Here is a 25,020-nt window from a genome sequence, read left to right as displayed (position 1 = left end):
TCTCCTGGTACAAACGACGAGCCAGCGCAGCATTGCCGTCCGCCTTACCGTACATGAAGTGTATCTCTGCCAGCTCTTGATTTGAATACATGTCGCACAGTCTAACGCCTACACAACACTGAATGTAACCTTCGCCTCGGAATGAACTGTCAGAGTGCCCTCTTAATGTCTCCTTTGACGGCAACGACCTGCGGAAAAAAAAACATGCCGCTGAATTTCAATGTTGCGAAGGCCATAACTCGGAAATAAAGCATTTCCGGACACATGTTGTAATGAACTATTTTGATTGTCTACATGTGGGAAATACATACCTGAAATTATGCCCCGTATTTTTTAAACACCCTGTATGTAGCGGACGAAATGGTACACATTGAAGATACAAGACATAATATCAATTTTTTCCGAACAAAATAGAAAATATTGACCACAGTTAATTTTTTGACAATTGAAGTGGCAACACTGTGTTTCTGGTCTTTGTTTTTATTTGTTTCGCATTACACCTGACTTCATTGGACAATATTTTCTAGCACAGAGTGTCTTAAGATTTTATAGAATAATCCTGTAAAGTAGAATATTCCGGAAATGGTTCATGAATAGTAGTAAAGTTTGCTTTTTGATAAATTATCAAAAAGAGGGTGCAATTCTGTTAACTGTCTAGGGACCAAGGAAACATCCCTGATACACTTTTCTGTAAGAGACTTAGTGAACTCCGAAGGCACAGTGTGGCTGAAGGGATTTGATCAATGGAAAAAATTTGACTCCCTCAGGAATGGCACACACAATGTTTCAACTTGTAGTGCAACATCTTAACCATGATTCTACTGCTCAATTCAACATGACGTAGAAGGTACATAGATCAATCTCTATAAAATGATAAGCAAGAAGCAGGTATGCCACTATTACTAAAGCCTATATGCAAAACAATTAGCTACAGCAATTGAAGTAATCCTGAAAAATGTATAATCTTTCTTCCAAAGTTTTTCGAAATAACGAACCAAGTAAATTATGTTTTCTAAAAATATTCTAAACACTCTAAGTATTTGTGTTGATATCCAATTGCACACTCGTATCACTAGTAAATATTTCTTTGAAAATTGCATTTTTCCTGTCACATGAAATCTTTTACTTCAACAATAAGTTCGTTCTATGTTCCTTACTAACTTGTCAATAATCTTCTGATTGACCTCTGGAAATTCCAGGATAAAGTTCTTTTCCATAGAAGACATTCTTAAGGCAGAGAGTCTTTCTTCAATAATAGTTTTTCTTTATTTTCTTTGGTGTATAAAAACAACAATCAGTTTCTGAAGACGTCACGTAGATAGTAATCAGCACTGTTAACACTGCAATGCCTTCACTTCAGGTGCACTGTATGCTTTTGTAACTCAAGTAAACTTCTTGTCCCAGGCATTGAACGAAATTCTTTTGTACATACAGCTCTATTTTTAGTTTGTTGGAATCAAGAAACTGGTACATTTCACATGTATCTTTCATACTTGTCTCAGGGAATTCAAATATTCTGGTTGAAATAATGCTTGATCAGAAGCTGCGCTTGAGTGAGGGTTCGATTTCAGCTAGGGCTGAATAACCTTTTTTCTTCCCCCTCCCCCATTTTTTGGTGAGGTTTTCCTAAACTGTAAGGCAAATGCTATACAATCCCATGACAGATCCTATGTCTCATTTTGCAAAGTATCATCTCGCTATGACCAATCCATCGACATTCAATAGTCCAGTAGCTGATATAGATTCGTTAAATAACCAAATTAAGAAAATGAATACTGCAGAAATAATATATCCTAGAAATTTAAATCTTTCTTTAACTTGATAGATAATACTGTCACGGACTTCTTTAGATCTCCTTTTGAATTCTGAGTCTTCTATCCTTCTCCATCATCTCCATATTGGTGGGTGTTTCTCTTATTTCAACATTATCTCTGATTTGAGTATTTTTTTTTTCGGAACTTATGTACATGCTCACAAGATTCGGATTAATATTCACTTTTTGATCGACATGTGCAAATATTCTATGAAACACATGCCAGCCAAAATGTGAAGTTCCTACTAATGCGTGTATACAAAGTCTTCTGCACTGACGTGAACAGGGTGGTTCAACTAGCAACATCAGATAGTAAGTTTGCAATTTGGCACCACATTCCATCGAGGTCATCACCATAGTCTTTGAACAGGGTGATGAAGGGGGTAGTATGAACAGGTTCGAGTTTAGTGTGAAATTTAGCTATGTAACAAGTGGGTGTTAGTTGGTGGTGACAATGCTATCAAAGAACAAGTGATTTTAGTCTGATACATTTTCCACAAAGACGATAATTAATGGAAAGCACAACAGTGAAATTTCAGGAACTTTTTCCTATTGATCTAAATGAAGGGGGGGGGGGGGGAGAGCAACGGTGAATTGTTCAATGGTTGAGCTGTTTGGACTTTTTCCATTGCTAATTTTCAAAATTGTAGCACGAAGTTTTGAAGAGTGGATCTCTCTTCGTCATCAGGTGAAAACCTACTGTGGGAATTGTTACAAACAGCTGGCCTGTCTAATTGATCAATGACCATCAGGTTAGTGCAAAATATAAAGACAGAACACATGATGTCATAAGCTGTTGTAACGTGAACTATATAGAATAAAAAGAAGAATTCTGTGATCGTAACTAAACTAATTATATGAAACAATAACAACAAGAAGGAAATAATAAACACTAAAAATCAACAGTGGAAATAGTGAAATGATGAAACAACAGGAATAAATAAATGAGTGGAGAAAACAATTAAACTACTACTGCCATCTAGTGGTGGAAGAGAGAAATAAATAAGTAGGACCAATTAAACTGCTATTGCCATCTAGTGCAAGACAACAAACTACTACTACTTTCTAGTGGTGTTACTCCGTGTATTTTTTTTAATTTTCTTGAACTGTTTTTCTGTCTAATTTCAAAATCTTGGTGGTCTCCGAAATTGAGCCTTTTTCTATATTATTTTTTTGAACATGCTCATGTGCATTACAAACAAACTTTTGGCTTTGTTTATTTAAAGTTTTTGTTGCTTTTCTTTTCTTTGGGACACCGGAATCACTAGTGCTAGGTTAAGGGTCACTTTGTTCATTTTCAATAGAAGGGATCTGGTTTCCCTAGGCCTCCACATATTGTTAAACTTATTCGCACTTAGTGCACACTATGTAATACTATTAAAACTATTAACTAGACACTATCAAATAAAACTAGGAAAATAATAACTCTATAAAGAAACATCCAACTAAAACACGTGTTCAATGAAGAAGAATGCATTGATTAGCATAAAGACATATTAGCAACAGGGCTTATTCTGGCCATAAATTATAATCCACAGCTGCAAGACAGTGTCTATGACATTGGCATTGTCATCCGCTCTTTATATCTCAAAGCCTTCCGCTTTATTTGATAGTGCCTGGGCTCGAATAAGCGTGGCTTCTATACCTTAAAGATTTCATATAGCTTGTACTTAGTGATGGACATGAATAATTTCTGAATTTTTGTCTTCTTTCCTGAACTATCCTTAAAATGTGTTGGAAGGATCAACCTATGCTTCAAATTCCTGAAGATGGAACAGGTCAACCAGTCTAATTCATGAAGAAATTGATGATGAACATAAAAATATGGTGCCTACATTAAAACTGTTAATACTTTTTGCTACACCACACTCCAAAATAGTGACATTAAATTAATGTGAAAATAACTGGTGGTTGGATAAACCTTTAACATAGCCTAAAGCTGCCATTGAACTTTATAGATAATTAAAATTCAAAGAGACATTTTAATTCTTTTTTATTTTTAAATGCTGTAACTTAGTACTTGTATTGTAACCTTATTTTCCAGATTCCATATTCTTTCCATTGGCTTTCTTTTAGTCATCGATCAGTCATTGATCTTTCAGTATCCAATGTTGACATCCAGTTGAAAATCACTGTATGAACTGTCTACAAAATAAATAGTAGCAGCATTTCAGCTTAAGATTGCTTAGAACAGCACTAACACAGATTGAGATGTACAGAAAACTCAAGACAGGCACATAAAATGAAATGATAACGAAAAAATTAACAAATAAAGACTTCAAAATTTCCACAAACTGAATAGAAGAAAGAACTTAAAACGTGAACTTCATAGCTTATATTGAGAAACAATGACGTAAGACAACTAATTCCAATTACCACTGTACAGCAACAACAACAACGGAACTAACAGCTATAACAAATGACAACTTAAAAATCTAATACATCAGATAAAGAGAATGTAACATCTCCACAAGTGTATTTCTTTACTCGCATACATGCATGTATTGTAATAGTATTAATTCAGTTCTATTACACAGTGAACAATTGAACACATCACCAATAACATTTTCACATAGGTTACAGTATAACATAAAGAATTCTCAAAGAAAACAGAAAAGAATTAGTTTTATGTCTTTTTGGTATACTTATGAAGTGTCTCCTTTTTTTTTTACCTGTGCATAAAGTGACAACGAGTGAAACGGCTTCGTTTTGTAGTCAAGGTCCTTCATTTTTGACAAAGCTAGATCCTTACAGTTCTTAATACCATTGGTACTGCAAGTTTGACTAATAGCATCAGTTAGTTCGAAAAATTCTGACACACTTGTTGATGGTGACTGAAACAAAATATGTCCATTTATACCCTATCAAATAATTAAAATAATGTGAAAAAAAAATTCATGTGATATATGAGTTCAAGAATTGTAAGACAAATAAATTTACTGGTCAACTCACATACAGACTCATAACTCCTTCAAGAAATCTTGCTTTATGGTGTTTCACAATCCTTATTAGAGTTTTAAGATATATGAGCTGTACAAGTTGCTAATGAAAGAGGTGCACTGTATGTTATAACAGAAACTTGGAAAGCACTGAGCATGCGCAGTATGTTATAACAAGAACTTGGAAAGCACTGAGCATGCGCAGTATGTTATAACAAGAATTTGGAAAGCACTGAGCATGCGCAGTATGTTATAACTAGAACTTGGAAAGCACTGAGCATGCGCAGTATGTTATAAATGGAACTTGGAAAGCACTGAGCATACGCAGTATGTCATAAATGGAACTTGGAAAGCACTGAGCATGCGCAGTATGTCATAACTGGAACTTGGAAAGCACTGAGCATGCGCAGTATGTTATAACTGGAACTTGGAAAGCACTGAGCATGCGCAGTATGTTATAACTGGAACTTGGAAAGCACTGAGCATGCGCAGTATGTTATAACAAGAACTTGGAAAGCACTGAGCATGTGCAGTATGTTATAACTGGAACTTGGAAAGCACTGAGCATGCACAGTATGTTATAACAAGAACTTGGAAAGCACTGAGCATGCGCAGTATGTTATAACTGGAACTTGGAAAGCACTGAGCATGCGCAGTATGTTATAACTGGAACTTGGAAAGCACTGAGCATGCACAGTATGTTATAACAAGAACTTGGAAAGCACTGAGCATGCGCAGTATGTTATAACTGGAACTTGGAAAGCACTGAGCATGCACAGTATGTTATAACAAGAACTTGGAAAGCACTGAGCATGCGCAGTATGTTATAACTAGAACTTGGAAAGCACTGAGCATGCGCAGTATGTTATAAATGGAACTTGGAAAGCACTGAGCATATGCAGTATGTCATAAATGGAACTTGGAAAGCACTGAGCATGCGCAGTATGTCATAACTGGAACTTGGAAAGCACTGAGCATGCGCAGTATGTTGTAAATGGAACTTGGAAAGCACTGAGCATGTGCAGTATGTTATAGCTGGAACTTGGAAAGCACTGAGCATGTGCAGTATGTTATAACTGGAACTTGGAAAGCACTGAGCATGCGCAGTATGTTATAACTGGAACTTGGAAAGCACTGAGCATGCGCAGTATGTTATAACTGGAACTTGGAAAGCACTGAGCATGCGCAGTATGTTATAACTGGAACTTGGAAAATTCAGGTGGCCAAAATTATGTTTCTGGTTCTGTACATACAATTATCCCCATACCATTGTCAATACAGTGCCATTGGGCTTGTGTGGGCTCAAGTAAAGCATCAAGTTGCCAGGAGAAAAAGTACATTTAAATTATGGACATTTAAAGACTTGTTCACTAAGAACTTAACACGTAATGCAAGAACAATGGGCCACTTGCATAAAATACACAGAAAAATTACAGGAAGAGGATTTCGTAAATGAGACAAGACAGGGCAATATTTTAGATAATAAATTCAAAAGACAGTGACCCAAAGATCGAAAACAGGGCAATTACTTACATGAGAAAGAGAAAAGACTAATAGAATGACAAAGACAACTTAATGGGGAACTGATATCTCCCTCTCTCTTGCTCCAGATTGTCATCTCTCTCTCACACAAGTCAGTGATCTTACAAGGTCATAGCAATCTCCAATTGGTTCTCCCCATATGCAGGAGATTGTCATGGAAAATAACAGAATAATGCATCAAAACCTCATATATTCAAGCATTAACTATACAATGTTTTGCATTAACAAGTATACTAGCATTCCATCATACATGTATTTTGTCATTTTTGGAAAGTGTATTGTTCATTCTTCTATAAGCGTATGTAAGCTATTGAGGATCGATATTTTGAAACTTTTAAGCCCGAAAACTCGATTTGAGAGGTCATTGGATTTACGAGGTTCTGGAATAACAGGTTATATTGTGTATATAAAATCTAGTGAATATGAATGATTTCAAGCACATTTCCTAATTATGTTTTGAGTGCTTAATACACTGTATTGAATTTCGGAAGGGGCACACTACGACTGGACATTAAGACCTAGAAGATCTATTTCACTAACCCTCGAGCTAGGCACATTCCCAACGCACACAGGTTGACTACACTAAGGTTCGCTGCATATCCAGGTTTCAAGCTGCAACACAACTCATCCTTAAACCAGCCCCCTCCATCGCCACCTGCCATTCAGGGAATGCTATGGAATTAATGATTTAAATGCGTAATTTGGGGAGACACGAGAACCCCGAGAAAAACCCCAACTGTGATCTCGTCAGCCACAATTATCACTATGGATTTCTCACATGGAAAATCAGGCAAGATATGAACCTGGACAGTCTGGGTGATAGGCCGAAGGACGAATCAGTCTTTGCAGGGATACTGAAGCTAGCTTAACTAACAGAGGATATACAGCACTGGTGCCAGGCAACATTACTGGTGTCCATTTCTCGCCCAACATTCCTGCTTCATGCAGCAGACACCTTTGCAAACTTGTTACACAGTAGTGGTCTCTGATGGTCAGAGAAGGCAAGGAAAATACAAGTCAGTCCTATAAGATTGTTAAAATGGAACAACATTAACAATATTGTGTGGAGAAGATACTATAAGAAAACCAACGAGGGGACATACATAGTTCACCTCTCAAAGCAATAATAACCTGATTTTAAAAATCTTGTTTCACAATAAAGTATATTCCTTATTATTTATTTATATTATAATATTTGTTTATTATAGATGTTTATATTATAATTATTATTATATTATAATAATATGTTTATTGAAAGTAAACAATTCTATAGACAAGAATAATATTATGTAAGCTTAGAAATCACTGCTTTCTGAAATTCCGTTAAATGATAATATTATGAAGTTTATTCATTTTGTTCCAGGACTTAAATTTGAAAATATTTCAACTTACTGTGTCTATAACTTCATACTTCATACCATCAAAGATTCCATCTCCGTCAGTTATGATAAATGTACAATCAGTTGGCCCATTATTCTGATTTTCCTGGAAAAAAAAAAAGGGATACAGACATCAAAAGAACAGATTTGAAAATATTCTAAATCTAAATATAAATCCATATTACTTAGGATATTGCTCCAAATTTAAATTTATTGTAGAAACCCTAAACGCTGCATTTAATTTCCCACTCCATTATTATTTAATTAGACAATTAAACACTTCGAAGATTATGAAAAATTATATCTTAAATAATGGAATCAATATTATTTTTAATTAATGAACATTTTACCAACACGAAATTGTAAACAAAGTGAAAGATAACATTAGCAATATTTGTCTCAATATTTCCAGCTTCAAATACTTAGGGTGTACTATAAGAGTAACATGAGCTGCTGTCGGAAAGTCAAAAGGAGGACAGCAATGGCAAAAGAAGATTTTAATAGAAAAAGGATAACCTCCTGATGGACCTCTCGAAGAGAAACTGAGGAAGAGACTAGAGAAGTGGAGATGTGTGGCATTGTATGGGACAGAAACATGGACATTAAGACGAAGTGAAGAGAAACGACTAGAAGAATTAGAAATGTGGATATGGAGAAGAATAGAGTGTGAAATGGAGAGACAGAATATGAAATAAAGCTGTGTTGGAAAGATGGGTGAAGAAAGAATGATGCTGAAACTGATCAGAGAGAGAAAAGTAGCGGTCCTGACTAAGAAGAAATTGACTACTGAAGGATGCACTGGAAGGAATGGTGAATGGGAAAGAGTTCGGGGCAGAAGAATGTATCAGATGACAGACAACATTAAGATATGGATCCTATGTGGAAACTAAGAAGAAGGCAGAAAAGAGGGAAGATTGGAGCATACTGGGTTTGGAGAGAAAGAACCTGCCCTTGGGCAGAAAACTATGAGTGACTCTTAGAGATATCAGTGAACGAAGTAGACAGAAATGGAATTCAAAGGACTTCTAAAGACTGTAGTATTCACGGAACGAAGTTGAGGAAGAGTTAAATGAGGGGTTCACAACCAGAGTGGACCAAGTCCATCTGGAATAGTTCTGAGATATTGAGTCTTAAAGTTCCTGGCTCACGCTTAGCAACCTTCACCTTCTATAGGAAATGCTGCCCTCTGTGGAGTAACAAATGAGTTATGGACTTTGTTTGTTATGGCAATGAATAAATCTAAGTTTTCTTCATCCGAGATTGTATTAATGCACAAACTGATCACTGGTGGACTTGGTCCACTCTGGTTGTCAGCCCCTCAAATGTTAATAGCATGTGGGAAAATATCCGAGATAATATCAAAATTGCAGCTGAACAGAGCATAGGTTATTATGAAACTAAGAAAAAGAAACCGTGGTTTGGTGAAGATTGTTGCATGGAGTAGAAAGAAGGAAACACGCAAAATTGAAATTCTTACAGGATCCAGTCGAGGCGAATAGAGATAATTATTCCATAAAATACGGGAAGCAAATCATACACTAAAGGTACGATCACATGTCGCTACTTTTGCAGTGCTGCAGTACAAAAAACTGCGCAACTCTTGTACTGCGATGTGTGAACAATGGTGCAACCCGAAAAGTAGCGGCTGCCGAACCTGCTGCCCGCTACTTTTCCATGCTGCGCGCAACTTAAAAGTAGTGACGTGTGAACAGGGTTCTCAGGGTTGCAGCTGCAGCATTTTTGATATCGGTTTTGTTGAAACTTTTGCTGCGGTTGCAACCAGTGTTACCACCCAAATGTGTCAATGATACTTTTATTGTTTGGATATATTTTAATGTTAAATGTGATGAAAATAAATTATTTGTAACAGTTATTAAATACACAACACAGTCTGAGCATAATTGGTGACGATATAATTCATTTTTTTAATTTTTCGTAGCGTAGTTCCAAACAGGAGGGTTGCCAACATTGATTACGTGAATATACTGTTGGCTATCATATAAGTATTTAGGCGTTTTTAAAAGCTTTATATTAAAAATAATGTCAATTTCTGAATACTAGATACGACAGAAAAGCAAATAATAGATAAGGAAGCTTTCGCATGAGTTTCTTAATAATGCGAACATAACCACAAAATGTATATTGAGAAGTCAACACGGAGATGGGAACCTGCAGCATGACTGCGGCTGCAAAAGCAGTGCCTTGCGTGTGAACAGACTCGCAACCTCCAGTTGCAACTTTTGCAGCACTCGGGTTGCGCAGCACGAAAAGTAGCGTGCAGAGCGCTACTTTTGGCTTACGTGTGAACACGACACGCAACTTTTGCAGCTGCAGTATAAAAGTAGCGCTGCAAAAATAGCGACGTGTGACCGTACCTTTAGAAATAAAAAGAGAGATTACTTGAAGGAAAAATTGAATGAGGTAGAAACAAATAGTAAAAATAAAAACATTAGAGATTTATATAAGGGCATAAAGGAATTCAAGAATGGATATCAGGCAAGGATAAACGTGATCAAGGATGAGAATGGTGACTTGCTTGCAGATTCTCATTCAATCCTGAACAGATGGAAAAACTATTTTGGGCAACTACTAAATATACATAGGCCAAATAGAAATGATAGGGACGAAATTGAAATACAAACTGCTGAGCCATTTACACCGGAACCCACACTTTCTGAAGTCGAACTTGCGATAGAAAATCTGAAAAATTATGAGTCTCCAGGTATCGATCAAATTCCAGCAGAATTAATACAAGAGGGTGAAAGCGCATTATCTAACGAAATTTATAAGCTTGTACTTGCTCTTTGGGAAAAGGAAATTGTACCAGAACAATGAAAGGAGTCCATAATCGTACCTATCTTTAAGAAGGGGGACAAGACTAACTGTAGTAACTTTCGAGGAATATCACTTTTGTTGACGTACAAAATTTTGTCCAATATTCTTTTGAGAAGATTAACTCCATATGTAGATGAAATTATTGGGGATCATCAGTGTGGCTTTAGGCATAACAGATCAACTACTGATCTGATATTTTGTATTCGACAGATAATGGAGAAAAAATGGGAGTATAAGGGTACAGTGCATCAGTTATTCATAGATTTCATAAAAGGCATATGACTCGGTTAAGAGAGAAGTTTTATATTATATTCTTACTGAATTTGGTATTCCCAAGAAACTAGTTTGATTAATTAAAATGTGTCTCGGTGAAACATACAGCAGAGTCCGTATAGGTCAGTTTCTGTCAGATCCGTTTCCAATTCACTGTGGGCTAAAGCAAGGAGATGCACTATCACCTTTACTTTTTAACTTTGCTCTAGAGTGTGCCATTAGGAAAGTCCAGGATAACAGAGAGGATTTGAAATTGAACAGTTTACATCAGCTGCTTGTCTATGCAGATGACGTGAATATGTTAGGAGAAAATCCACAAACGATTAGGGAAAACACGGGAATTTTATTTGAAGCAAGAGATAGGTTTGGAAGAAAATCCCGAAAAGACAAAGTATATGATTATGTTTCGTGACGAGAATATTGTACGAAATGGAAATATAAAAATTGGAAATTTATCCTTTGAAGAGGTGGAAAAATTCAAATACCTGGGAGCAACACAACAAATATAAATAATACTTGGGAGGAAATTAAACACAGAATAAATATGGGAAATGCCTGTTATTATTCGGTTGAGAAGCTTTTATCATCCAGTCTGCTGTCAAAAAATCTGAAAGTTAGAATTTATAAAACAGTCATATTACCGGTTGTTCTGTATGGTTGTGAAACTTGGACTCTCACTTCGAGAGAGGAACAGAGATTAAGGGTGTTCGAGAATAAGATACTTAGGAAAATATTTGGGGCTAAGAGGGATGAAGTTACAGGAGAATGGAGAAAGTTACACAACACAGAACTGCACGCATTGTATTCTTCACCTGACATAATTAGGAACATTAAATCCAGACGTTTGAGATGGGCAGGGCATGTAGCACGTATTTATTTATTTATTTATTTATTTATTTATTTATTTATTTATTCTGGTGTAGTTAAGGCCATCAGGCCTTCTCTTCCACAACACCAGGAATACAAATACAATAACAGAAATAAAAAGGAAAAAAAAAACACTATAAACGAAGTAAAGTCACACAAAAATATACACAGGTTGCAGTCACACAAACTTTAAATGAGTGATTAAGTATAATTAATTGTATCCTAATTAACTAACATAAACAAGAAAATTGCGTATGGGCGAATCCAGAAATGCATATAGTGTCAGTTGGGACGCCAGAGGGAAAAAGACCTTTGGGGAGGCCGAGACGTAGATGGGAAGATAATTTTAAAATGGATTTGAAGGAGGTGGATATGATGATAGAGATTGGATTGATCTTGCTCAGGATAGGGACCTATGGCGGGCTTATATGAGGGCGGCAATGAACCTCCGGGTTCCTCAAAAGCCAGTAAGTAAGTAAGTAGTGTTCACGGATCTGCAAAGGAAGCTACCATAATAAATTAGCCTAAATTCTGAATTTTGACAATTATGACTCGTCCTCGGTGGTTTAGTGGTTGCCAGGAGATCCGAGGTCTGCCTGGCCAAGAAAGACGTACTTTTAAGGGAGTATAAAATTCCATTATGTGTCCCAAGACTTCTTTTTCCTGTTCTTCTATACCAAAGAAGATTAGATTGTTCCTCCTTTTCTCTTCGTCTAAGTATTTCACCTTCTTTTTTAGCATATTATTCTGCTTGGAAATCCCAGGTTGAGACGATGGAGAGCGGAAACATGGCAGATGTCTGGAGTGTATCTTGAAGACTGTCCAATCCATCTCAATCTATCCACCCACTAAGAGTCGCACCAGAAGACACTGCCTTTACTTCAGAGGAGAAGACTACTGCACTGGCAGACATTGTAGAGACCGACCACTTTTCAACTAGTGGATCAAAATTTAAATCTGCCCCATATCAGAGCTGTTGATGAATCAGTTCGAGATCTTCTCAGCAGGGAGCCGGCAAATGGGATACGACCTACGAACATACATGAGGTCGCCCATTTCATTTGCTCCCTCAGCCCTCATAAGACTGACGGTATCCAAGGAATAGTTCTGCAGCATCTCCCAAGGTCAGCTATTAACCCTTTGAGGCATAGTGGCTTCATTTGAATCCACCACACTTTCTATTTTGTTTTAATGTCGTGAAGTTATGCCACACTGGCTTAAAATAAAGCCACCTCCTAATTTGTATGCAAATTTATGAAAATACAAATTGTTTGCAAATTTAATCTCCATTTCATATATTTTATTTAATTTGACCAATATCCAATTAAACTTGTTAATTAAGAGTTCTATGCCTAAAAGGATTAAGCACATTACAACTTACTTACAAATGGCCTTTAAGGAACCTGGAGGTTCATTGCCGCCCTCACATAAGCCCGCCATCGGTCCCTATCCTTAGCAAGATTACTCCAGTCCCTACCATCATATCTCACCTCCCTTAAATCCATTTTAATATTACCCTCCCACTTACGTCTCTGCCTCCTCAAAGGTCTTTTTCCCTCCGGTCTCCCAACTAACACTCTATATGCATTTCTGGATTCCCCCATATGTGCTACATGCCCTCCCCATCTCAAACGTCTCAATTTAATGTTTCTAATTATGTTAGGTGAAGAATGCAATGCATGCAGCTTTGCGTTGTGTAACTTTCTCCATTCTCCTGTAACTTCATCCCTATTAGTTCCAAATATTTTCCTAAACAACCTTATTCTCGAACACCCTTGATCTCTGTTCCTCTCTCAAAGTGAGAGTTCAAGTTTCACAACCATACAGAACAACCGGTAATATAACTGCTTCATAAATTCTAACTTTCAGCTTTTTTTGAGAGCAGACTGGATTTCATAAGCTTCTTTACCAAATAATAACAGGCATTTCCCAGATTTTATTCTGCATCTAATTTCTTCTCGAGTGTCATTTATATTTGTTACTGTTACTCCAAGGTATTTGAATTTTTTCACCTTTTCAAAGGATAAATTTCAAAGATTTATATTTCCATTTCATACTACGTTTTGATCGCGAGACATAATCATATACAGTAAAACTTCGATGTAACTTGGAGCCATATAACACTGTCATGGATATAATGCTCTCTCTGTCGGTCCCTTGGTTCATGAAGCAAAGTTCAGTCTTACCTGTTCCCTCCCCTCTAGCGTGGAGAGAAGCAATGAAGTGTGTCTAGAGCACAGAGACATACAACTGTTTAGTGAGTCCTTGCATTTAGCTGTGTTGTTCACGTGTTTGAAATGCCTTCTGTAGCAATAGTAAGAAAAGAAAGCCATTTTCCATTTTGGAAAAATGCGAAATTTTGAGAAAATACAGCAAGAATAAAACTCAGTGTCAAAAAGATTTTGCTGCATCATTGGGCAGAAAAATAGAGGAAAATGCAAATCTAGGGATTGCCGAAAGGAGAAAGTTGAAGTCAGGGAAGTATGTGGATCTGGAGCACTGTCTTCTCACTTGATTCTATCAAGCAAGAAATGCCAAATTTCCTGTCCTACAAGAAAAAGCAATGGAGATAACTAAGAAAAGGGTATCAAAAGTATTAAAATGTTCATAATTTACTGTACAAAATTATGATACTAATTTAAGAAGTCATTATAACATTTACTTATATTATAAAATGATTTACAGATTTCAGTGCATATAATGGTTGGCTTCAAAGGTTTCGACTACGTCATGGGATAGTTTTTTGCCAGATCAGTGGGGAAGCAGAGTCAGTTGATGAAACTGTCAATTCTTGGACCTCCCTTACTGTAAGAAATCTTACACAGGGTTATGCACCAGGTGACATTTATAATATAGATGAGTTCGGTCTTTTCTATAAACTTATGCCAGGTAAGTCTCTAGTCTTCAAAAATGAAAACTGTAATGGCGGTAACCTAAGTAAATAGCAACTTACTGTTTTGTTGTGTACTAACAGTAATGAACTGACAAGTTGTGTTCTCTAGTAATAGAGAAGTTTGCAAAGCCAAGGTGCATTAATTCACTGCCGTGTGATTATTCTTCACAACGTCGAGCTGGGATGACTGGAGAGAGATTTGTATCATGGCTCCAAAACTGGGATAAACAGCTGGACATTCAGAAGCGTAAAGTTTTTCTTTTGCAGACAATTGTCCAGCTCATCCAAAATATACTCCTTTATTCACCCTAAGATTGGAATTTCTTCCGCCAAATGCTATGAGCAAACTCTTACTTCTCGATCAAGGTGTGATCAGAGTCATAAAACAGAAATATCGAAAGAGTGTGGTTCAATGTTATCTGTCATCCATGGACAGCGAAGATTCTCAGCCGTCTGTCACTGTTCTCGATGCAATGAATTTTATTGCCTCAGAATGGCAGAACCTGCAATCAATGACAATAGAGAATTGTTTCCATAAGGAAGGACTTGGATATCACCAATATGACATAACTGTGGACCCTTGTGACGAAATCAGTGCCGAAGAATGCACTGCACCACAAGAAATCGCTGGTGTTCGTTTTGATGAGTTTGTTGCTATAGAAGACAATCTCACCATTGCAGAACAGCTGTCAGTAACAAAAAAGTCGTTAATCACACTGATAATCATGGTGTAGTTAACGGAGAAGATGAAAATAATGATGAGGTTGTTTCCATTACTTCATCTTTGAAATCAGCTGCACTAGAAGCACTGTCCACTATAAAACACTATTTGTCATCAGAGTTGACTTCATGTCTTAACACAACTCAAAATGCCATTAACAAGAAATAAAATGCTTTGGTCACTGAAACTATATATTTGTATTATTAAACCTGCAGTAAATAAAAGTGTAATCCAACTTGCAACATTCATAATTAATTTCCTCCATATAACAAATTGCTGTAATGCTGTACTGGATATAACATGGTCCCTTGAGGGAGAGTTATATCGAGGTTTCACTGTACTTTGTTTTTTCGAGATTTACTTCCAAACCTATCTCTTACTTGCTTCAAGTAAAATTCTCGTGTTTTCCCTAATAGTTTGTGGATTTTCTCCTAATACATTCACATCATCCGCATAAACAAGCAGCTGATGTAACCCGTTCAATTCCAAATCCTCCCTGTTTTCTTTGACTTTCCTAATGACATTTCCACCCTTTTGTATTAATTCTGCTCAAATTTGATCGATACCTGGAGACTTGTACTTTTTCAGCTTTTCTATCGCAATTTCGACTTCAGAAAGTGTGGGTTCAGGTATAAATGACTCAGCAGTTAGTACTTGAATATCATATGATCATTTCTATTTGGCCGATGCAGATTTGGCGTAATGCTACAAAGCCGGAAGGATGCGGGTTCGATTTCTGATGGGGTCACGAATTTTTCCATTGGTCTAATCCTTCAGGCCATACTATGACCCTGGGGTTTACTCAGCCTGTAACAGAAATGAATACTAAGAGCGTTTCCTTGGGGATAAAGGCAGCGGGCACATAGGATTGACATCCCTACCGCCATTAACTTGCTGATTGTCTGTAATCATGACTGTCTAGCAAGTCATCTCTACAGAATAGGTATCTCAGCTTCACCAATATGTGTCCTGTGTAACAATCCAGCAGAAATGAATGAAAATCACTTGCAGACCTGTGAAGCATTAAGATCAGAAGAAACTACAGTTCAAAAGTATTGGAAAGCACGACTGCTAATGGCTTCATTGCCAGATGCAAGGCACTAGACGACAACAACAACAACAACAACATATTGTCGGGTGGAATCACAAAGATTACAATTCCTAAAAAAAAAATCAAAAGGCACTGCTTACTGTTCAAATAAGAGGCCTATAAGATTCAATCTCTTCAGGAAGATCTCTTAGCAGGAAAAACAGTGATTCTGCCCTCTCCATTACTCGGCAATTCACAAAATGCAGCAGATATCAAGATGCTGTATCTATTCTTCGAATGCATGGCAAATCTGACATTTCTTAACTCTCATCTGCAATCCGCAATGACCTGAAAGAGCTACTGCTTTACTTCCACACAATCAATCCTGCTGATCGTTCTGACATTGTTACTTGTGTTTTTGTATTGAAACTTAAAGAACTGGAGATGAATATTTTTAAGAAAAAGCATCTGGCACAAAAACCATTAAGAGGGAAGCTTTTGTTGCTTTCAATATTGCATCTTCTGTGGAGTATGTTTGATTATATATACTGGGTAACATAACTGTTTCCACAAGAAAACTGAATATTGACTCTAGTGCAGTTTTTTATATACTGAATTCAAATATGTAATCAGAATTTTTCCATCAGGCATAGTTTTTTGTGACAGTCATTTTTTATAATATACTTCTATATATTAGGCTTTCTTATAAATTATAGAATTGGTAATTTTATTCAGAATAAGTTGGGACCAAACAGACTTATTCATGTTCAAACATGTTCTAACTCTGTTCAGGCTTATTCATATTCAAACATGTTCTAACATGTTCAAATACTCCATCACTATAGTAAGCAATGTTGCCAAGTCAGCGGTTTTGTAGCTAAATCTGGTGTTTTTAGGACTATCGTCAGCTACAGAATTTTACCGTCAGCGGCTAGCTATTTATTTGGCGTTTTTTTATGATTCCAGGCAGAGAGAGATGATATTTTTAAGTTTATTTTTCTGTAAAGATGTTATAATTTTTAATATGTACTTGCGGACATTGATAGTTAATCATAAACCAGAGTTTAGTATGGTATTAACACACTTTTTCATTGTGCGAGTATACAATATCAACGTTTTATGTGAACTCGATTTGGTGCAACCACATCCATTTCCTGCTTCATCCATTGTTGTTGTACAAATAAGGTATTCCGCATTCATTAAACTCTTAATCTAATGTATGCATTGTTTTTGTAAATGAATTAGTGTATTTAATCATAAAGAATAGATAATGAACTGAATTATTATTTTCATTTATGATATATATTTAATTTATCATTCCGCATTAAAGTTTATGTAACACAGATACAGCCTACTTAAAACTTAAAAGCCAGACTCATTGTTGGCAGGCACGTCTCCAGCTCAGTGTGAAATCAGATTTCGAACCGACTGGTGTGACTGTGAATGTGATTATTTCCGAAGTGTCTAGTATATTCTTGATCTACTTCATTCAGTTTTGAATATGCCGCGTAAAACTACTGTATATACGTACAAAAGTTCAGAGATGTGTGAAAAAAAAGCATAATGTGTTGAAAGATTGGGTGGAAGAAGTTACCGGTGATAGTTCGAAAGCTCGGTATAAATGGTGCAAGGTGATATTGAATGAAAAATATTTAGATTTAATTACCCATGCTGATAATTATACACACAAAAAGAGTAGCGAGTGTTTTTCTGTTGTTCGACAATATAAAATTGCCATTCACAACAAGCTTCTGGACAGAGGTGAGTGTTATTTCAATTTCCAGAGTATTATAAATACTATATATATTTTTTTTTAATATGAAACCTAAAATTCTCCAGTTCCTAAAACTATATAGTTTGTATTTCAAATTTGGAAATGATGTGTTAAGAAAAATCTGGAGTTTTTTAACTACAGTTTAGCGGTTTTTTAAGCTTGTGCAGCGGTAAATGGAATTCTGAGTTGGCAACACTGATAGTAAGCAGATAGCCACTAGCCAGTATTAAAATTGTAGTGAGCCCGTCAACGCATGTAGTGTTTTCTGCTGTATATTGCTTTTATTTACATGTTTTATTAGTTTTATAAATGTTTCAATATGTCAAGAAAGTGTTTAAATCATCCAAATAAGTTTTGCTATGTGTGTGAGGAACATCTCAGAGGCGAAATTTCACACCAATTGTGAAAAAGTGTTATGAACTTTATTTTGGATGTAAAGCTGGTGACTTTGATAAAGAATGGGCCCCAAATACTGTATATGCTGTGTATCATGTGTTAGGCTTCTCACTGGATGGAAAAATGGTACACATTATGTCATTTTCAGTTCCTAGGATTCTGAGGGAACAGAAGGATCATTCAACTGATTGCTATTTCTGCTGAACTAACATTAAAGGAATCACATCCAAAACAAAATATACAGTTAAGTATCCAATATGGCATCTGCAATGAGTGAAGGGTATCCTGTACCAAAGTGTCCAGATTTCGTGACCTTAAGTGATAAAATGTTGTAAAAGCAATGGATAAAAGTTCTGTTGCATTAATATATTTGAAATCAAAATTTCCCAAAATAAGTGATGCAAATTGAAGAAAGAAATTTTTATAGGGTCGCAAATAAGATCACTAATATTAGATGATGAACATTTTGAGGAACTGTTACATCCACCGGAAAAAGCAGTGTGGAAATCACTAAAAAATGTCTGTTCTGATTTTCTTAGCAATAACAAAGAAGAAAACTAAAGCGAAATAGTGAGTGATCTTGTGAATTCATACAAAGCAATGGGATGCAACATGTCTTTAAAAATTCACTTCTTGGAGTCTCACCTAGACTTCTTTCCAGAAAATCTTGGGGCTGTCTCTCATAAGCATTTTCATCAGCAGATTTCTACTAAGAAAAAAAAAGATATCAAGGCAAATGGAATCCCAGTATGCTGGTCGACTACTGCTGGACCATGTCGTTGGAAAAATATGGCTGAAAATCACCATATACAACTTTTTAGGTACCTAAGCCAAAATTAGACATATATTTATCATTTAGTGTTTCCTAAGAACTAATTCTTTTAAAACTTTATACGTGTGCCACAAAAGAATCCTGCCTGATAGAAAATATATGAAAGCATATTTGAACTCAGCATGGAAAAGACACTTCAATTCAGTTAATTTAGTCCTTGTGAAAAAAAAAATGTAGACCAGTGTAGATGTATTTGGCAGAGTTACACTTCATTGAGTATTACATTGCTTTCAATGTTACATCTTCTGTATGTAGAGTATGTTTGATTATTATGGATAATAAATCTGAAAAATCTTTAACTGAACTTCTAACTAACTTAATTTGCAACATTTGCTGCACAATCCATTTGTGTGTGTGTGTGCACGTGTGCGTGTGTGTGTCTATACCTATATATAGATGACTGTCACTGTGATTGAAAAGGCATTACACAAAATGAATTCTGTTACTGCTGTGCAGTGGCATTTTAGAACATGTTTTAAAAAATTAACATCATCGAGGCAGTCCATCTATGATTGGTAAAAGAAATTTGGAACAACAGGGTCTCCAAATGAAGTAATGGAAAAATTCCTTGATAACCATATTTGTCAGATTAAAAAGCTGATTCTGTTTGTGCTCTTTTTCAACACAGTTCACAGAAATCGACAAGAAGGGCAAGACTGGAGCTACAAATTCCACAACTGACTGTTTGGAAAACTGTACAAAAGCAGCTGAAAATGATTCCATACAAATTTCAGTTATTGCAAGCTCTAACTGACAATGACAAAATCAAATGTCAAGACTTCTGTGTGCAAATGCTTCAACATTGTGATGAAGGTAGTTTCAGTGAGTGGACAATTTTTAGTAATGAGTCAACATTTCACATCAGTAGAAAGGTAAATAACACAGCAGTCGAATCTGGGGGGATTGAAAAAAAAAGTGGAGTATGTGCAGATTCCCCAAAGGTTAGTGTGTGTGTGTGTGTGTATTTGTGCGCATGCGTGCGTGTGTGTGTATGTGTCTAATGCTCAACATTTAACAGTGAAGTCAATCTCCTTCTTGCTTTCCAATATTTAGATGTAAGGTCCATAAAATTTTCCAGAGATTCACAGATTTTTAGATGTTCCATGTCCATGGCATCTTCTTTATTGCACAATAAACATTTAGCAGAGTTCAATAAGCCAATTCGATGTCGATTGTTTTCTAAGACAATCATGACCAGTAATCAGTCTGAACATGGCCATAGCAGATTTTCGTGGTAGATCAGAAATGGATTTTAAATATTGTAGTAAATTGTTCCATCTTGAATTTTTATGTTCATTTGAAGAATTAGTGTGGTAATTGCTGTTAATTTTCCTCTTGATAACTCGTTTTATGGACTCATCTGAAAAACTGTAGTTCTTCTTTATATTTATTCTAGTTCCTTTCTTGGCCAATATATCAGCGTTCTCATTACCATTTATCCCACACTGGGCTGGAATCCATTGGAGAACTAAGATCTTATTTAAATTTTGAATCTGCCTTAACAATGGATTTCCTTAATTTTTTCTGATTTAGCAAAAGTAGTTGTACTAACTGCCTGGATTGCAGCTTTGGAATCAGATTAGAGAACTATAGTTTTGCATTTCTGTAACCAAGGAAAAACATTTTGGAGAGATGTGTAAATAGCTTCAAGTTCACCATCAAAATTTGTTGTACATTTGCCAACATTTTCATAAAATTAAAAATATGGACAAATAGCATCCCTCATCTGAATTCATGAGTGAGCCATCTGTGTAAATATGTAGCCAATCATCCTGTGGGTATCTTGTGTTTATAGTCTGAAAAGTAATGGATTTTGCTATTTCTGAGTGAGTACCACTTTTGTGGAAGATTTCATCTAGATCGAGATGACAATTCACTCTGAAATTATTCATTGGATTATACTGAAGTATTATATTTTCTTTTCCAGTTGGTATTTCTAGATTTTCCCTAATCTTTACGACTTCCTGTATAGATGTGGAGTTATATCTGTTCCATATTTGTCAGAATTTGGAAGTCGTTTTAATTTTTCATAAGTTAGAAGGGCTTGAGTTTCAAGATCTACCATAATTGGCTTGTTAGAAGTAATTATTTGCATGGCTAGTGGTTTTAACTGCCCCAGTGATGAGATGCAAGGCTTGGTTTTGTGTTCTTTCCAGTATCTGTTTATTACTAGTTGATGCAGTTCTGAGGACTTTGTTACTATGTTTTATGACAGGTTTTATGTAAGTGTTGTAGGTTGTGTTTAGTGTACTCCTTGAACAACCCCATTTCCTGCTGTCTCCTCAGTAGTTTGAATCTTTTGGTGGCCTTCTCACTTATATAGTTAATGTGAATTCTCCATGTAAGCTTACTATCAGAATATACTTCTAGGTAACAGGTTCTGTCTGTTCTTTGTAACTTAGCATCACTGTAGTTAAGATTTACTTCAACTGATTTTTGAGGAGTTGGAATTTTGTTTTTTCGGTATTTGCTGACATCATATTATTTGAACACCAAATTTTTAGTCCATCTAGAGATGACTGTATGATTTCTTGGAGTTTTTCAAATTTGTTTGTTTTTTGCGAAGTCCAAATGACCGAGTCATCAGCAAAAAGTGCTGTTTTAGCACTAGATTTTTTCAATTGTTGTGGTAGGTCATTAATGTATAATGTGACTAGTTGCAGGAAATGGGGCCTATAGTCGGATTTTTCATTTTTTTGTTTTTTGTGGTTTCAAAAAGAGGATGTCATACTGAGAATTTAAAAAAAATTCATGGTTCTAGGTGTTATAGTTTTTAATAGGCCTATATTACTTACTGAATGTTGATATTACATTATGTACTTTTCGAGAAAACTGCAATTAAAGTTTTCATTTGTTTTCTTAGCAACTATAAGAAAGATTTAGGTATTTAAGAAGCACTGTGTAAAATGACGTCCTAGTTTAGTATGTAAAAAAAAAGCCTACAGGTAGCACAAGAAGTCAAAACATAGAAATGCAGTTTTTACACCGCAAATTCGTTACTTTGTTCTTCTGTAGAATTTCCTGCTAATGGCTTCATTGCCAGATGCAAGGCACTAGACAACAACAGAATTTCCTTTTACGACTTTAGGTCCATTTTCGCGCAATGGATCACATATATTAAACAATACTGTACTTAATACAGCACCTTGCGGTAAACCAAGATGTGTTTGCTTATATTTGGAAGTTGCCTGTCCATAGGTTGTAGAGCAATAGCTTTGAGTAATGAACTCTGATATCCATCTTAACATAGTGGCTTTAATGGCTAATTGCTGAAGTTTCATGATGAGTTTGTATCTCCAAACATTATCATAAGCTGATTTAAGGTCAACAAATACGGCTAGTGTATCCTTTTTCTTGTTAAAACCATCTTAATATTCTGACTTAGTAAAATTGTTTGTTCATTTATTGAATGGTTTCTCCTGAACCCTGCTTACTGTGGTGATAGAAGGTTATTTGTTTCTAAAAACCAGTATAACCTATTAGATATCATTTTTTCCATTACTTTTGCCACATAGCTAGTTAATGATATAAGTCTGTAAGAATCAATTTTGTCTGCAGGCTTACCAGGTTTCAGTATTGGGATAATTTTACTTTTTTTCCAATTTGCAGGAACTGAAGTTTTCCTGACAAAGTTATAAAAATTAAAGAGTGCACTCTTAGCTTTAAACCTTAAGTTCTTGAGAAATTCAGGATGAATAGTATCTGGACCTGGAGCTTTGTTGTTATCGGTTTTACAAAGAGCTGTTTAAAACTCTGAGAGATTGAAATCACTGTGAAAAATATGTAGCATTAAAATTCTGGGCTTGCTTATTTTTAATTCGGTACTTCATAATCTTCTGTAATTTCCTGTATTAGTTTGGGATTTTTTGTGCAGAAAAATGAGTATTAAACAGAGAGAGGGGGGAGAGGGAGAGGGAGAGGGGGAAGGGGGCCAGGGAGGGAAAGAGAGAGAGAGGGACAGGGAGGGAGAGAGAGAGAAAGAGGGGGAAGGGGATGGAGAGGGAGGGGGAGGAGTGAGGGGGAAGGGGAGAGGGGGAGGGGGAGAGTGAGAGAGAGGAAGAGAGGGAGGGGGAGAGAGAGAGAGAGAGACAGTGTGTGTGTGTGTGTGTGTGTGTGTGTGTGTGTGTGTGTGTGTGTGTGTGTGTGTGTGCGCGCGCGCGTGCGTGTCTCTCCCCATGTTTTATTGATTGTTTGGGGATAGATACTCTTTGTGTGATGGATACATATTTATAAACTTTGCTATTTTGTTTATACTGTAATCTAAATTTTCTACAAATTTATTAAATGAAATACTTTTAGCATTTAATACGCTTTTCTTAAACTTTGCAGGTTTCTTTTTCCAAGCAAGTAGGCTTTCTTCATCCTTACTAATTTCTACTGTCTTCTTGGATTGTTCTCTTTAATTTTTTAGTTTTCCTAACTCGTCAGTCCAAAATGGTTTATATTTTTTAACTTTTCCTCTAGGGATGTATTTTTCGGGTGTTTGAATAAGAGTTTCACATAGTTCATTATTAATACTATCTGACAACTGTGCATCAATTTTAATCTCATTTGACAACTTATATTCCAGTTCATTTTTATATCACTCCAATTTGCTTTTTTAAAGTTTTTTAAAGGTTAATGCGTTTTGGGCTGTCCTACAGAAAGGTGTACGACCCCAACTTTTTCCAGGAGCTTCTTATCCTGACATGATCTTTAATTGGTGGATGCCTTAACTGCATAAGATAGTGAAACCTTCCTTTTGCAACAGGATGGGGCACTAACTAATTGGTGTTAGGAAGTTAGAAATCATCTGAATAGAACTCTTCCATAATGCTAGACTGGATTTGCATCAGTTGAAAATGAATAGCTCACACTTTGGCCACCAAGAAACCCTGACCTAACATCCAGCGACTTTTATTTACCTATGTCATTGTAAAGAAGCATCTGGCACAAAAACCATTCATACTATCTAGATGGCATTAAAATCACATCAAAGCAGTTGATGAAAGTGTTGCTGAAGATAAGTTACTACACATTTGGCAATAATTCGACTACCACCTTGATACTGTCTATGCTGTGCTTCATAGGGTGTACATATCGAATACAATGTAAACTGATGAAAGTACTTCAGAAATGTATTTACAAAAAACCATGCAATGTGATTTTCGATATCTTAAACATCTCTGATCTATAACTTGTTGAAGTTGTCTATTTCTTTTGTAATTGCCTTGTATTAAGTTACTAAATTTGATTTTTTTTACTTAAAAATTATATTTATCTTCTTTTTTTAACTAATTAATTATTTATTATTCTATTATCGAAATTGTCTCATTGCAATCACTAGAGGTTTACATTTCATTGTAATAAATTCAGAAGGAAGAATCTGTGAATTTATTGTCAGAATGACAACCTCTTTTAATATTACCTATGGTAATACTTACTTTGACTTCGCAGGAAGGGCTAAAACTGCTGAATATAGGTATCACATCATCCACATTTTCTACAATAATGTCCACGTCATATATATACATTTCTGTTTTCAATTTAAATCTGTAATGTTGATTGCTTTCTGTTTCAAAATCTTGTCTCTTATTTGTAAGGAGGTACCACTTTCCATCCATTTTATTTACACTTAATCCTGAGTCATCAATATTCCCAGTTGAAAATTGAGTTATCTCTGGCTGCTTTTCATCTGCAATAAGATAAAATCACAATCACTACAAGCAGAAATGAACCATCCACTA

At 35.9% G+C, this 25,020-nt stretch overlaps 1 protein-coding gene across 1 annotated transcript in view; it reads right to left on the bottom strand.

The window, feature by feature from the left end:
* Positions 1 to 25,020, bottom strand: part of LOC138691011 (cadherin-AgCad1-like) — a 318,553-nt gene that overhangs the window by 258,873 nt on the left and 34,660 nt on the right. The window contains exons 4-6 of the mRNA XM_069812651.1: positions 24,718 to 24,968; positions 7,687 to 7,779; positions 4,486 to 4,647 (exon numbers count right to left, since the gene is read on the bottom strand). Of these exons, the coding sequence (XP_069668752.1) occupies positions 4,486 to 4,647; positions 7,687 to 7,779; positions 24,718 to 24,968 (506 nt within the window). The remainder of the gene's footprint in view (positions 1 to 4,485; positions 4,648 to 7,686; positions 7,780 to 24,717; positions 24,969 to 25,020) is intronic.

This window comes from Periplaneta americana, chromosome 16 (genome assembly GCF_040183065.1).
Source record: "Periplaneta americana isolate PAMFEO1 chromosome 16, P.americana_PAMFEO1_priV1, whole genome shotgun sequence".
NCBI classification, from domain to species: domain Eukaryota; kingdom Metazoa; phylum Arthropoda; class Insecta; order Blattodea; family Blattidae; genus Periplaneta; species Periplaneta americana.
Note: the sequence above shows the minus strand (reverse complement) of the source record. Positions and strands in the feature narration are given on the sequence as shown.